This window comes from Vulpes vulpes, chromosome 10, assembly GCF_048418805.1.
Source record: "Vulpes vulpes isolate BD-2025 chromosome 10, VulVul3, whole genome shotgun sequence".
NCBI lineage: Eukaryota > Metazoa > Chordata > Mammalia > Carnivora > Canidae > Vulpes > Vulpes vulpes.
In genome coordinates this window covers 83,946,465-83,962,035 of record NC_132789.1, presented here as the reverse complement: position 1 = coordinate 83,962,035, position 15,571 = coordinate 83,946,465, and the positions used below count along the sequence as shown (strand labels likewise).

Genomic DNA, 15,571 nt, shown 5'->3' with positions numbered 1-15,571 from the left:
TATAGAAATGCAACTAACTTCTATATGTTGATTTTATCTCCTGCAACTTTGCTAAATCCATTGATTCGGTTTGGATGTGAATCTTTGGGGTTTTCTCTGTATAAATCATATCATCTGCAAATAACACTTTTACTTCTTCCTCTATGTTTGGATGCCTTTTATTTCTTTGTCTTTCTTAATTCCTATAGCTAGGACCTCCAGTACTGTCTTGAATAAAAGAGAGCACCCTTGTCTTATTTCTTATCTTAGAGAAAAAGCTTTCAAGTTTTTCCTACTGAGTAGGTTAGCTGTGAATTTGTCATATGTGGACTTTATTATGTTGAGGTGTATTCTTTGTATAACCAATTTGTTAAGGGCTTTTTATCATGAAAGTATGTTGTATTTTGTCAAATGTTTATTGTGGAGCTATTTAAGTGATTATGATGTTCATCTTTCATTCTATTAATGTAGCATATCACATTTATTGATTTATGTATTATTGAACCATCCTTGCATTCCTAGAATAAATCTCACTTGGTCATGGTGTGCAGTCCTCTTACTGCATTGCTGAATTTGGCTTGCTTTTATTTTGTTGAGAATTTTGTATCTATATTTATCAGGGTAATATTGCTCTCATAAAATGAGTTTAGAAGTGTTCCTTCTTCAATTTGAGAAGAGTTTGAGAAGGTTTGAGATAGGTTGACGTTAAATCTTCTTTAAATGTTGGGCAAAATTCTCCATTAAAGACATTGGGTCCTAGAGTTTCCAGTGTTTAGAGCTTTTTAATTACTGATTAAATCACTTTATGTATTATTGGTCTGTTCATATTTTCTATTTCTTCCTCATTCATTCTTGGCAGATTATAGGTTTCCAAGAATTTATTATTTCTTCCAGATTATCCAATTTGCTAGCATATTGTCTGTTCATAGTTTATGATCCTTTGTATTTCTGTAGTATCATTTGTAATGTCACCTCTTCCATTCCTGATTTTATTTGAGTCTTCTTTTTTTCTTTTTTTTTTTTAATTTTTATTTTATTTATGATAGGCACACAGTGAGAGAGAGAGAGAGGCAGAGACATAGGCAGAGGGAGAAGCAGGCTACATGCACCGGGAGCCCGACGTGGGATTCGATCCCGGGTCTCCAGGATCGCGCCCTGGGCCAAAGGCAGGCGCCAAACCGCTGCGCCACCCAGGGATCCCTGAGTCTTCTTTTTTTTTTTTTTTTCTTTCTGACAAACCAGCTCTTGGTTTCACTGATATTTTTCCTATTATTTTTCTGGTCTCTATTTTATTTATTTCCATTCTAATTTTTGTTATTTATTTCCTTTTGCTGACTTGATATAAAGTGAGGTTGTTTAAAATTTATTTTAATATATGCATTTATTACTATAAACTTCCCTCTCAGAATTGCTTTGGCAGCATCCCATAGGTTTTGGTATATTGTGTTTCATTTTCATTTGTTTTGAGATATTTTATTTCCTTTTGATTCCTTCTTTGACCCATTGGTTTTTCAAGAGTATGTTATTTAATTTTCAGGTAGTTGTAGCTTTTCACATAGTTTAGCTTTCATCTTGTTATTATGACTTTATACCATTGTAGTCAGAAAGAATATTTGGTATGATTTTAGTCATCTTAAATTCAAAAGACTTGACTTGTGTTCTGTCATGTGGCCTATCCTGGAGAATATTCCAAGTGCACATGAAAAGAATGTGTATTCTTCTGTTGGATGGAATGTTCTACATTTGGCCTAATGTGTGGCTCAAGCTCAATGTTTACTTGTTGGTTTTCTGTCTGGATGATCTGTCTATTGCTGAAATTAGAGTATTGGAAGTGCCGTATTATTGTCTGTTTCTTCCTTCAGATCTATTAATATTTGCTTAATATATTTAGGTGTTCCAATATTGGGTGTTTATGTATGTATGATTGTTATATCTTCATGATGGATTGACCCTTATCATTGTATATTGACCTCTGTCTCGTTACCATTTTGGCTTCAAGACTGTTTTGTCCAATGTAAGATAGCTAACGTCAGTTTCCTTTGATGTTCACTGTCATGGAATATCTTTTTCTGTCTCTTTACTCTGAGCCCATGTGTGTCCTTGATAACCGAAATGCATCTCTTATGGGTAGCAGATAGTTGTGTCATTTTTTATTCATCCAACCACTATACCTTCTGATTGGTTCACTCAATCCATTTACATTTAGAGTTATTATTGCTATGTAAGATCTTAGAGTACCATCTCACTGTTTTCTGATTATTTTGTTTTTGCATTGTCTCCTTCTATTTCTGCCTGCCTTTGTAAATTCGTGATTTTCTGTGGTAGTATGCTCTGTTTTCCCCTTTTCTATCTTTTGTGCATCTACTCTAAGTTTTTGCTTTGTGATTACCATGAGGCTTACATAAGACATCTCATAGATAAAACGGGCCATGTTAAACTGACAGCAACTTAACTTCGGTTGTCTATAAATGCTTCACCCTTTACCCCCTCCCTTATATATTTCTGATGTCATTTCTTACCTCTTTTTATATTGTTAAATTATAGTAGCTATAATTATTTTTAATATTTTTTCCTTTGATATTTATACTATAGTTAAGTGATTAACATACCATCCAAAGTCTATTTACCTTTACCAGTGTGTTGGATACTTTTGTGTATTTTCATATTACTGATTAGTATCAGTTTATTTTAGCCTGAAGAACTTTCAGCATTTCTTACAAAACAAGTTTAGTGGTAAAGAACTCCTTCAGCTTTTGTTTGTCTAGGAAAGTCTTTATTTCTCCTTCATACCTGAAGGATAGCTGTGCTGGACATAGTACTGTTGGCTGACAATTTTCTTTTCTTTCAATACTTTGAATATGTCATTCCACTCTCACCTAGCCTGTTACATTTCTATTGAGAAATCTGCTGACAGCTTAATGGTGGTTCCTTTGTAAGTTACATTATTTTTCCCTGGACACTTTTTAAATTCTTTAATCTTTATTTTTTTTAGTTACATTATACCATGTCTTACAGAAGGTCTTTTTGCATTGAGATAATAGGCTGGCCTTCCATAGCTCTGTGAACTTGGATGTCCAGTTCTCTCTGCATGTTTGGGAATTTCTCAGCTATTATTTCTTTAAGTAAACTTTCTGTCCCTTTCTCCTCTGTTTTCTTTTTGGAGTCCTGATTATTTTTATATATGTTCTTTTGATGAAACCCCATACATCACGTAGGCTTTCTTCACAGTTTTTCATTCTTTTGTCTTTGTTTTCCCCTAACTTGGTTACTTCAAAATTCCTATCTTCTAATTCACTTATTCCATCTTCTATTTGCTCTACATTTCATTTACTTGAGTTCTTCAGCTTCAGAATGCAGAATGTCTGCTTGTTTCCTTTTTATGATTTCCATTTCCTTGGTAATTATCTCATCTTGAACGTGTGTGTGTGTGTGTGTGTTTGTGTGTGTGTGTGTGTGTGAAAAGACAGGTCTAAACCTGTTGTTATTGTTTTTTGGTAGCTCATTGAGTTTCTTCAGTACTGATTTTTGAATTCTTTATCCAAAATCCCATGCCTCCCAGCTCTGTTATTGGAGAATTATCATTTTTGAATAATGACAGGTTTCCTTGATTTTTCATGTTTGTTTGTTTGTTTGTAGTTTTGCATTGCTGCTTTCACCCTTGAACTAGCAGCCACCTCCTTAAATCTTGGCTTGTTGCCTTCAGGTTGGGTATTTGGTTCATTAATGCCTTTACCATCTAGGATTTTCTCTGTCTTTGTATGGGTACCTGTTCCACTGTTCTTGCTCCCTCTTGTGGCAAAATTCTTAAGCTTTTACATCTTTGGTTCTTAAAACTCACCAGGCTGGCTATTGGAAACCTTTCTTTTGTTTTCCAGAAGACAGCTCAAGATTGTGGTTTCTCCCTTGTCCATAGACCCTGGCCTGTTTTTTTGAGCACACTCTCAAGGAGCTTGCGCTTGCCACCACACTCAGGAGTGTACACAAGGAGCCATCCACAGAGTGGAGGGAGGAGGTATAGATTTAGCCCTTGGGGCAATAGAGTTGCCCAGAGGCCCCATAGGGAGATCCTCAAGGGTAGTACTCCCAGGGGCTCATGATTGGACTTCCTGCTGAGTGCAGTCAGTAGGCCCCCGAGTCTCTTTAATGCCCTTTGGCATTCTTATCTCCTCTTTCCTCCCAGTCATGGAGATCCTGCCTAAGTACTGGAGGTGCTGGGGGAGAGAAACGGGTTTCTCCAGCAGCATTCCACACCACTGAGGTAGCTGGACGCTCACTGCTGCTCTTCTTTACCTCTGTGAGAGAGATCACTGCCACTTGATAGTTCAGCCCAGTGCAGTATTGACTTGGTGGTGGTAAGGACAATGATAAAGTTCTTTTTATCATCCCTGCTGTGTCCAGACTTGTTGCTCCATTTGCATGCTGGAATCTCACCTTGTGAGGGCTAGGCTTAGGCAATTTCTCTGTTGTCCATGGGCATCAGCCCAGGTCAGCACCCTTTAGGTTTTTTCCTTACTATGGCAAGAGAGGTTGGGGCAGGCCCATAACCAGATGCACAAGTGAACGACACTCCTCTCAGGTTCCTGGCATATGGTGCCAGATCCTGCAGCTCCCACAAAGATGCTTTTGTTCATGGACAGATGACTAATGCTTCATTGAAAAAGAGGGACAAAAAGGAGGAATGCCTTTCACCTCCGTGGTGCTAACATCACTCCCTCATGGTATCTTCTTGAAATGTATCCTGACGGCAGACCTGCCAGGAGCACTCAACCAGGCAGTGGCACTGTGGGGCTTGGGTTTTCTAAGGAAATCTATGAGTAAATAGTGGTCTGTGTTGCTAAAATTGTCTTCTGGGTATAGAAGCCAATGCTCCCAAATTTGGGTTGCTGTTGTTACTCTTGTACCATGTTACCATCGTATTTCACTGAGGCATCACTAGCCCTGCATGGCCATAGGGTGCCCAGCTGCACACGTGCACCCATTGTCCACCCTGGCTTGTGCTGTGCAGCAGCCCCTCCCAGACGTCCAAAGCCTGGGGCTTTGAAATCCACACTCCTTATACAATCACTGAGCAACATTTTCCAGTATTCACGAAGCTGCGGTAGGAACACCTGAAGTAAATGGTTGCTGGCCATTTCTATTAGTGTCATGGTATTTAGAGTTGAAGCCATATATCCTCGGCCTCTAACCCTAGTAACATAGCTGGCTAAAATTCTGATCTTTGAAAATTACCCTTTAAGCCTACCCCTACCTTCCTTGCCCAGTGCTCGTTTCAGGATAAAATTTTGATCCTAACTGGGGAAAGTTCTGGAGTCAGCAGATAACTTACAGGAAATGAACATGCTGTTGAAAATATGTGGGACCCAGTTTCTGAGAGGCTGTTTTCACTCAAGTGCTCTGTCACCACTTAGTGACTGTGTAATCTTAGAACAGAGGTGCCAGGCCCTCCCCAGACCCTCCCCACATGGTGCCTGGGAGACCGTTCTGTTGCTTGTGGTCAGAGTGGCCATGCCACTGGTGATGACTCGGTGGGAGGAGGGCACGCACGGACCCTGATGGCTTCATGTTGGGTTCAAGTGCCATCAGCCTGAAGACCTCACCAGGCCCATCTCCCCCTGCTCTGGCTGTGGCTCCTCAGGATGATAAATCATGCCGGTCATCTCGCTAAACCTCTGTGACCCCAACAGATAGGTTTTGTAAAGAATGACTGTGGCCTGTCCCTTCCCCCCAGCACGCTCTACCTGGGACAGTGGACGGTGCCTGGGGAGGGCATGTGCAGTGTACTTGTCTGTACCCTAGTTTCCTGCGTCCTCTGGGCCCAGGCAGGGGCCCAGCCTGCTGTGTTCCTCGGTGCGCACCCTGCGGCGCACCAGGGCGACACCTACGAGATGCTGTGCAGGTGAGCGGCATGACAGCACACACTTTGCCATGACGCAGCAGTTTGGCTCGTGAGCTGGTGTCTGTTCTGACCGGTCGGAACCCCTGCCCACCTGGTTTTTCGATATGTGACTCTGGCTAAGCTGCCAAAGCCTGGTCCCCGCTCCTCAGGCTCTGAGCACCTGCAGCTCCGCCCTTCCCGCGCCTTGGGTGCCCTGGTCCTGCAGCAGCCCCTCCCAGACGTCCGCGAAGAGCCAGGGATGCGAGGGTCCTGTCCTGGAGCCCCGACCCACTGGTTGCAGCAAGCCAAGGCCGGTGAGGGTGGTGCAAGGGCTCTGGGCAAGCAGAACCTGCAGCCCGGACCCAAGTGGCCCATGTTCTCCCTGCCCAGTGGCCAGGGGCACCTGGCTCGATTCTCTCAAATGATCCTTCACCTCACCAGCCACAGTCACTGGCTCAGGTCCTGCTGGGTTAGGGCCTGGGGAGGTTTTCACAGCCTTGTCCCAGGGAAGCGTGGGCCAGGCACACGCCCAAAGCTGCCAGTACTTTCTGGTAGCTGCTGAGGCCCTTTGGGCTCCCAGACTATTGGCGTCCCGGCCACCTCCCAGGGGCGAGCCCTTTCCTGAGTGTGGTTGCTGGGGATGGAGTGCCCTGACCCCCAGGTGTTTGCAGGGTCACGTGTCCAGTCCCAAGCTGCCAGGCCTACCTAGGTACATGCCCCAGGAAAGCCCTGGTGCCTCTGCAGCCGGCCAGGGTATTTACTGTCAACAGAAGCCCTGGGTGTCTGCTCGTGACCTGAAAGGAACTGCTTTCTCAGTCTGTGGGACATGGAACAGAGGCCGGTGTGAAACGCCAACCCCAGGTTAATATGCATGGTTGGTGAGTAGAGTCTGAGGACACCTGTCCTCAGCCAACCTGCCAGGGAAAACAGCTGAGCCCTTGGCTCTGGTCTGTCTCCTGAGCATCTCCCAGGTGATGCTCATGGAGGTGTTACAGGTAGGTGCAGAGGCCGTGAGAAGGCCTGGACCTGTCCCCATCACCAGGCTCACGGGGTGCTCCTGTGTAGGCCGCCTCATGCTCAAGAGCTGACTTACTCTGCTCCTTACCTCTTATCACACACAACCCGTGAACCCTAAGTGGCCCTGGCCCTGCCAGGTAACTTGTTTCAGACGCAGCTGGTCGGTTAACAGGGGCCCCTTCCCGAGCTTCGTGCCCCTCTGAACCCTCTGAGCGACCCCACACACGCCCTGACAGCTGAACAGCTGCACCGCATCTCCGGCGGGTCAAAAGCCGGAGAGCCACCTTGTCACTCTGACCGCCCTTCCGAAGACAGCACCTCCTCTGTCCCTCCTTGCTCTGTCAGCCACCGACCACGTTGGTTGTGTCCTCTCGGTAGGGCAGAATGTGGATACCCTGAGAGCAAGGCCTCGTCGTGTTTGTCACCGTGTCCCAGTTCCTGGCTCAGAGCAAGTGCTCCGGGACCTGGGTGGGTGGACGTGGAGGACGATTGTGCATGAGGACCTCTGCCCTCCCTCAGCAGCCTGTGGCCCAAGGACAGGGAGCCTTCGTCTCTGGACGTGAACTGGGCCGACCCCAGAGACGTAAAGGACGGGGCAGCCACGGAGGGCTGGCCTCGCGGTTGACACCGCCTAGAAACTGAGCGGCCTCCCCTCAGGTTAGAACTAGTGGAGTCTCGCTGCCACGGGGGGAGCTGCGGGCTCGGGTGTGCAGCAGGGGACTCAGCGAGCCCAGGGCGCCCGCTGCCCTCGGCCATGCGGTGGTGACCGCGCCACTGTCCTCTCCCGCTTCTCTTCCGTTGCCCCCCTTCCTGGGTGCCTGTAGCTCACCCCCCGCGTGTCGCCCCTCTCTCCACGCGTCTCCCCGCCGGCAGCCGTTAGTTCCCCGTATTTATGGTTCTGTTTCTGCTCTTTGCTTATTCATTTGTTTTTTAGAATCCACATATGAGTGAAATCATATGGTGTTTGTCTTTCGCTGACTGGTATTTCACTCAGCATTAAACCCTCTAGGTCCATCCGTGTTGTTGCAAAAGGCCAGATCTTACCCTCTCTGGCTAATATTCGTGTGTGTGTGTGTGTGTGTGTGTGTGTGTGTGTGTGTGCGCGCACATCCCATCTCTATCCGCTCATCGGTCCGTGGACACTTGGGCTGCTCCCATATCCTGGCTACTGTCAGTAATGCTGCAGTAAACACAGGGGTGCACATCTCTTTTCAAATTAGTGTTTTCATTTGGGGAAGATGAATACCTAGAAATGGAACTACTGGATCTTATGGCATTTTTATCTTTAAATTTTTTTGAGGAAACTCCACATGGTTTTCCACGGTGGCTGTACCAGTTTGCTTCCCACCGATAGCACAGGAGGGTTCCTCTTTTTCTACATCCTCCGCAACTCTTGTTATTTCTTGTCTTCTTGATTCTAGCCATTCTGACAGGTGTAAGGTGATCTCTCACTGTGGTTTTGATTTGTATCTCCCGGATGATGAGTGATGTTGAGCGTCTTCTCATGTCTGTTGGCCATCTGTAGGTCTTCTTTGGAGAAATGTTTATTCAGGTTTGGTGCCCCCTTTTAAATTGAGTTATTTGGTTTAGGGAGGGGGTTGTAGGAGTTCTTTATATATTTTGGATATTAACCCATTATCCAATCTATCATTGCAAATTATAGGTTGACTTTCAGTTTTGTTGATTGTTTTCTTCTGTGTCCAAAAGCTTTTTATTTTGATGTCCCAAGAGTTTATTTTTGCTTTTATTTTCCTTGCCTTGGGAGACATATGTAGGAAAATGTTGTGAAGGCCAGTGACAAAGTAACTACTGTTTTCTTCTAGGAGTTTTAGGTTTTCAGGTCTTACCTTTAAGTCTTAAATCCATTTGGAGTTCATTTTTCTGTATAGTATAAGAAGGTGGTCCAGTTTTCCCAGCACTACTTACTAAGCAGACTCTTTCCCTGCTGTATATTTTTGCCTCCTTCATTACAGGTTAATTGACCATAGAAACGTGGTTTATTGGCTCTTTATTCTATTACATTGAGGTATGTGTCTATTTTTGTGCCAGTAGCATACTGTTTGGATTGTTATAGCTTTGTAGGATATCTTGAAATTCAGAATTGTTATGCCTCCAGCTTTGTTCTTTTTCAAGATTGCTTGGCTACTTGGTGTCTTTTGTGGTTCCATAGAATTCTGGGATTATTATAGTTCTGTGGAAAATTCTGATGGTATTTTGATAGGGATTGCATTAACTCTGTAGATCACTTTGTGTGGTATAGACATTTTGACAGCATTTGTTATTCCAGTCCATGAGCAGGGAATATCTTTCCATTTGTTTGTGCCATTTTCACTTTTTTTTTCATCAGTGTTGTATAGTTTTCACAGTATAGGTCTTTTGCCTCCTTGGTTAAGTTGATCTCTAGGTACTTTATTTTTTTGGTCCAATTTTAAATAGAGGTTAACATTTTTTTTAATATTTTTTAAGATTTTATTTCTTTATTTGTGAGAGACACAGACACACACACACAGAGAGAGAGAGAGAGAGAGAGAGAGAGAGAGAGAGGCAGAGACACAGGCAGAGGGAGAAGCAGGCTCCATGCAGGGAGCCCGACGTGGGACTCGATCCCTGGTCTCCAGGATCATGCCCTGGGCTGAAGGTGGCACTAAACCGCTGAGCCACCCGGGCTGCTCGTTTTTTTAAATATTTTATTTATTCATGAGACACACCAAGAGAGAGGCAGAAACAGAGGCAGAGGGAGATGCAGGATCCCTGCGGGGAACCCGATGCAAGACTCGATCCCAGGACCCTAGGATCACACCCTGAGCTGAAGGCAGACACTCACCCACTGAGCCCCCCAGGCATCCTGAGGTTAACATTTTTTAAGGGGAGAAACCAACCTCCTCCACAGCCCTGCAGACACCCCACAGAGTGTCCTTGGGGACAGGGAGGGGGAGATTGGAGTGAACTTAAACTTGGTTCTTTGTGCTCACGGCTGGTACACAGAGCTCTGCAGTTGCCCACTGAAAGGTGTGCCCTGTAATTGAAACTGCCAACTCTTTTGTGGCACCACATCTGGAGAGTGGGGCCCAGCATGGCTTTTAGCTTTCATAGCCGCTGGCACGCCTCCTAAAAAGGAAATTAAGATATTTGCTGCCCCAGTTCTAAGAATCTCACTCCTGGAAAGGTGAAACACAAGAATTCTCCTGTCTCTCAATTTATAGAAGGGGACCCAAGAACACCAAATGACACAAGGACAACCCAGAGCAGATTTTGCAAACTGTGTTCCACAGAGGAAAATGATGTTTTATGTTTGAAGGAGTTTGGGACCCCTGGGAAGGACAGAATCAGAAGGTTTTACCAGCAATACCTCTCAGTCCTGATTAAGAACTGGCAGCCTGTGTGCCAGCTCACCCGCTCAGTCCTCTTAGAGAGCCCTGTGAGGCAGGTACCCCGTTGTACAGATGTGGAAGCCGAGACTCTGCCTTCACAAAGCACGCACAGAGGTGTGAGCGTGCTCAGAGTGGACAGTCGCTTGGGCGGCCCCAACGTTCTGTGAGTGAAAGCCACTTACCAAAGTTCTCGTAGTCCTGGGAACGAACAGGGAATTGTCCCTCTTCAGACGGAGGGTACACACAGGCACACGCAGAAGCACCCGGTATTTTTCCTGGTGACACTTTTTGACTTCTGGTTTGCATTAAAGACCTTTACCATGCAGTTATTTACTGTCCTTAGGGTTGCTTAATTAAGTTTAAAAAAGAAAACAACCTTGAGGGAAAGTTACAGATGTATTTTCATCAGAATCGTTTTATTAAGACTACAGTGATTTTATAGCATGTCATGTTGCCTGCTTTAATACAGTGGGAAATGGCCAAGACTCGTTTTTCCCACAACGGGGTGTGGAATTAATGGTATACTGCTTGGTGGAGGGTTGGTTTTCTCACTTACAGAATGGGGAGTGGGTCAGGTCCATGGGCCACCGAGTAGGGGAAGTGACTGGACAGGCAAGTAGACCTAGAGGTTGTCCTTGCTGCCTGCACACACTCTCACCGGCAGCCTGAAATAGAAGGTGCTTGAGAATGGGCAGGAAACACACAGGCTGGGACATCATTCAGCCATGGGAAGGATGGAAGTCCTGCTGCGCAGTAAGACGGCTGGGACTTGCCCGTGTTTTGCTAAGTGAAGTCAGAGAAAGATTATAACACTGTGCATTTCATAAGTCTTAAAAAAAAAAAGAAGCCCAGACTCACAGAAACCGTAGAACGGGGTCACCAGGGGAGAGGAGACAGGGGACATTAGGAGATGCTGATCCAAGGACACAAACTTCCAGTTCTGCGGGAGTGGGTGGGGGAAGGAACGTGCAGCAGGTAATCACGGCCGGGGCTGGGCGATGGGAGTTGCAAGGGCGTGGACCTGCAGTGTCCCCGCCACAGAAAAGGAGATGGGAACGCTGTGACACGGGGAGGACGCTGGTCGCTGTGCATGTAGACGTTACCAAATCCACCGATTGGGCACACCTTAACCGCACGGCGTGTCCGGACCCCTTCAGGGTAGTGGAGCTCCGGGCGGGCCCTGGAAAGCCCCTGAGGGCGGGAGGGGAGCCCGTGGCGCAGCGGCTGCGGGGCTGGACCCCTGCCCGTCCGGGGCGCGCCCTGCACGCGGGGCCAGCAGCTGCCCCGCCGAACCCACGCGTCACTGGAGGGAGCCACGGGGCCCGCTGCCACCGCCCGTCGCGCTCTTGCTCTTGCGGGGACAGGGCGCTCCGTGACCCAGCCGGCCGGGTCCCCGACCTCCTGGGGCGGGGCGAGGGGCGGGACCAGCGGGGGTGTGGCCGGGGTGTGGGGCGGGGCCAGCGGGGTGTGGGCGGGGCGAGGGGCGGGGCCAGCGGGTGTGGCCGGGACGCGGGGCGGGGCTAGCGGGGGTGTGGCCAAGGCGTGGGGCGGGGCCCGGCCAGCGGGAGGGCGGGGCCTGGTATGGGGCGTGGCCAGCGGGGTAGTCGGGGCGTGGGGCGGGGCCAGCTGGAGGGCGGGGCCTGGCGTGGGGCGGGGCCAGCGGGGTGTGGTCGGGGGCGTGGCCAACAGGGTGGTCGGGGGCGTGGGCGGGGCCAGCTGGAGGGCGGGGCCTGGTGTGGGCGTGGCCAGCGGGGCGCGGGGCGGCGGCTCACGTGCGGGCTCTGTGTTGCAGCTGGTGAGCGACCTGCTGGAGTTCTGCTTCTACACCTTCCGGGAGTCGCAGGCCCTGAAGGTGGAGTTCCCCGCCATGCTGGTGGAGATCATCAGCGACCAGCTGCCGAAGGTGGAGTCCGGCAACGCCAAGCCCCTGTACTTCCACAGGAAGTGACGGGCCACGGCCCGGAGAGCTTTGCCTTAAGTTTCCCCTGCTCGTCCACACCCCACGAAGGACCCGAGCAATCCGGTTTTTAGCACGTGCTGGTTGATTCCCACCCGAGCAGTTTCTCGAGTTTAGAAATCACGTCAAGGGTTTGGAGCCGGGAAAGCAGCGCGACGTGGGTTTGGCGAGAGCCGAGCAGTCGGAAGGCGTCTCCCCCTCCGATCCCCGCGCTTGGAAACGCGTTCCTGTTCCTCTGGATGAAAAGCCATATCTAGTCAATAACTCTGATTTTGATATTTTAACAGATGGAAGTTTTACCTACGCCATGTAGTTTCTGGTATCGTTAGCTTGTTTTAAAAGGGTTCAAGGACTAACGGACTTTTTAGAGCTTACCCTTGGTTGCACATAAAACGTATAATCAATATGGGGCATTAATATTCTTTTCTTATTTAAAAAAAAAACACACAAAAAGAAAAAAAACTAGATTCCTGTTGTGTAATAACAGAGCCCGTGGCGCGGAGTAGCCCCGCCCCCGCCCCCCGAGGCCCCGCCCCCTCCGAGGCCCCGCCCCCTCCGAGGCCCCGCCCCCCGCCGCCCACGTGCTGCTGCATCACCGGTAGACACGCCCTTAGCATCCGTTTATTATTTAACTAGAATGGGTAAGATGTTAAACAAAATGCCTTGGTTCCAATTTCTAGTATCTATTGTGTTGGCTTTACCAATAATTTTTTGCAGTCTTTTGCTGTGCTGTACATTACTGTATGTATAAATTGTGAAGGACCTGACATAGGTGTAAGGAACTTTTGTAAATGAGACACAAAAACAAAAAAAAACAAAACAAAAAAAAAAAAACTTTAATGGTTGATAGGATGAAGGGGAAAGTATTTTTGAAAGAATTCTATTTTGCTGGAGACTATTTAAGTACTATCTTTGTCTAAACAAGGTAAAACTTTTTTTTGTAAAGTGAAATGTTCTGCATGCATAATGAACCGTTTACAGTGTATTTAAGAAAGGGAAAGCTGTGCCTTTTTTAGCTTCATATCTGATTTACCATTTTACAGTCTCTGTTGTAAATAACCACACTTAAACCTCTTTGGTTGTCTCTAAGCCTTTCTACTTTTTCTGTACTTCTGTTTTGTCTTTGGTCTCCCGCCGGGGTGTTCGTGGGACGAGGGCCCGCCTCCGGCTCCTGCTCCATCCTGCTTCCGTCGGGATCCACCTGCTGTGGTGTCTGCAGCATCTCGCAGGTGTCACGTGACAACACGCATGTGAGACTGTCCCAGGAGTGCTGCGGCTTTAGGAAAGCTGCCCCCCGCCCCTTTCCTCCCGGAGCAGAGAATCCGCTCCCGGAGCGCAAGGCTGGAATGCGATGGGCCAGAGAGCATAGTCTCCTCCCTTCTTAGAAAAATCACATTTCCTCCTTTGGGAAAGAAACTCCGTGCACGTTCTACACCTGTAAGAGGCTGGTCTGGGAAAGGAGTTCTGCACTCCTGTAACCGGTCGTGGGGACACGTAGGCCATTGCAGGACGCACTGGGAAGATGCCTTGTGGCACGCACGGTTCGGTCAGAAGGGCGTGGAGACCGCACGATAATTAGAGGGTTTTTAGATTTTTAAAAGGTAGGTTTTAAAAATTTTATACATAAACAGTTTTGGAAAAAAAAAACTACAGATCATATAAGCAAGACAGTGGCACTAAAATTTTTAATTCATTAATCTGTTTGGCACTGATGCAATTTGTGGCTTTTCTCTTGCCCCAGATCACAAACCTATATATCTTTGGGGAAACTTAACGATATGATTGCACTAAATAAACTTTGAATAGAGGCCAAATTAATCTTTTAAAAGTGATGATAATCATCAGGTACTCAGTGAAATCATATTATTTTCCAGAACCTAAAAGCTGTAGCTGGAGAAGCCCAAGGCCAGGAGAAGGCAGCGTTGGGATCCACACTTTTCTCCAGGGTTCACCATGCAGGCAACATTACCTTGTCTCTCAGAAGACACCTGCCTTATGCAAGGGCGAACCTGTGAAAGCTGCATTCAGAGGGAGGAGTTTTTCTTACATAATTTGCAATTTCAGTAATTTAATTTATAGGCAGATCTTTAAATACAGTCAACTTACATGCACAGCAATATGAAAGCCACACTAGGAAGGTGATAAATACACAGCATGCAGACTGGGAGCTTCTAGAAAAGAAATGGCTTACAAGAGCAGCTTTTAGCTCAGACTTAAGTTTTATGAAATTGGAATTTCAGTGTAACCAGGTTTGGGATGGAGACAGTCTGCATCAGCTTTTTTGTATTAACAAAGTTACTGGCTCTTTATGTGTCTCCAGGTAACTTTGCTTGATTAAACAGCAAAGCCATATTCTAAATTCACTGTTGAATGCCTGTCCCAGTCCAAATTGTCTGTCTGCTCTTATTTTTGTACCATATTGCTCTTAAAAATCTTGGTTTGGTACAATTCATATTTCACCAAAACTTCTTCATATAATTAAAAAACACTAAATTAGTTTAAAATGAAGCAATTTATATCTTTATGCAAAAACATATGTCTGTCTTTGCAAAGGACTGTAAGCAGATTACAATAAATCCTTTACTTTAATCACCTGTTGTTTTGGAAACATTTCATTTGAATGTCTGTGGGAACACCTGGATTTTGTGTCCCTCTACATCTTGAGAACCTGCACTTCTGCCTACATCTGAGTTAGAACAACATTTTCCTCCCATGTTAAAACCCCACCTCCCGCCCCCTTAGCTACATGTTAATTATACTCTTCTGGGACCAATTCGATGCCTTGTTTCTTCCTGCTAATATGTGGGTCACTAAAACAACCTGTAACAGTTTCACAACAAGAACTGCCTGCCATGTAGCTGCCAGACCGTCTGTGCGCATTGCTCCCTTTCTCTCCACGGCCACAGGAAAGCTTGATCAGTTTTCAGGCTTTGAGACTGACCTGGGTAGACCAGACGCCCCATCTGACTCTAGCGTTCTCCCTCCATGCAGTGTTCTCTTGCTCCTCCACCCTGGGTCCTCTTGGGCCGATGAGAGACTCAGCTCCCCATTGGCTGTAATGCTTCTCACGCTCCCTATAGGCTGGTCCCCTTAATCTCACTCATTAATATGGACCACAGAAGAGCAGGAAACAATTATCAGCTCATCTTAAAACTAGAAGACATGTAAAGATAAATTCAAGTACATTTTTAACATGTCATTTAACTGATGATCATTCAAACTATTTGCTTCCAGAAACAGACGACTATCTGAGCATTAAACAAATTCAACTTCTCTTTAACGTGATAGATTTCTAGAACACAACATGGCCATTAAACACAGTACAGGAAAAAAAAAAGTTTCAAACATTGGAATCATGTGCACAAATTTGCT

At 46.5% G+C, this 15,571-nt stretch overlaps 1 protein-coding gene across 4 annotated transcripts in view; it reads left to right on the top strand.

The window, feature by feature from the left end:
• Positions 1–12,605, top strand: part of NR3C2 (nuclear receptor subfamily 3 group C member 2) — a 329,868-nt gene extending 317,263 nt beyond the window's left edge. For all 4 annotated transcript variants that reach the window (XM_072724792.1, XM_072724793.1, XM_072724791.1 and 1 more), the window contains exon 9: positions 12,035–12,605. In XM_072724792.1, coding sequence (XP_072580893.1) covers positions 12,035–12,190 — 156 coding nt within the window. In that variant the 3' untranslated portion in view covers positions 12,191–12,605. The remainder of the gene's footprint in view (positions 1–12,034) is intronic.
• The last annotated feature ends 2,966 nt before the right edge of the window (positions 12,606–15,571 follow it).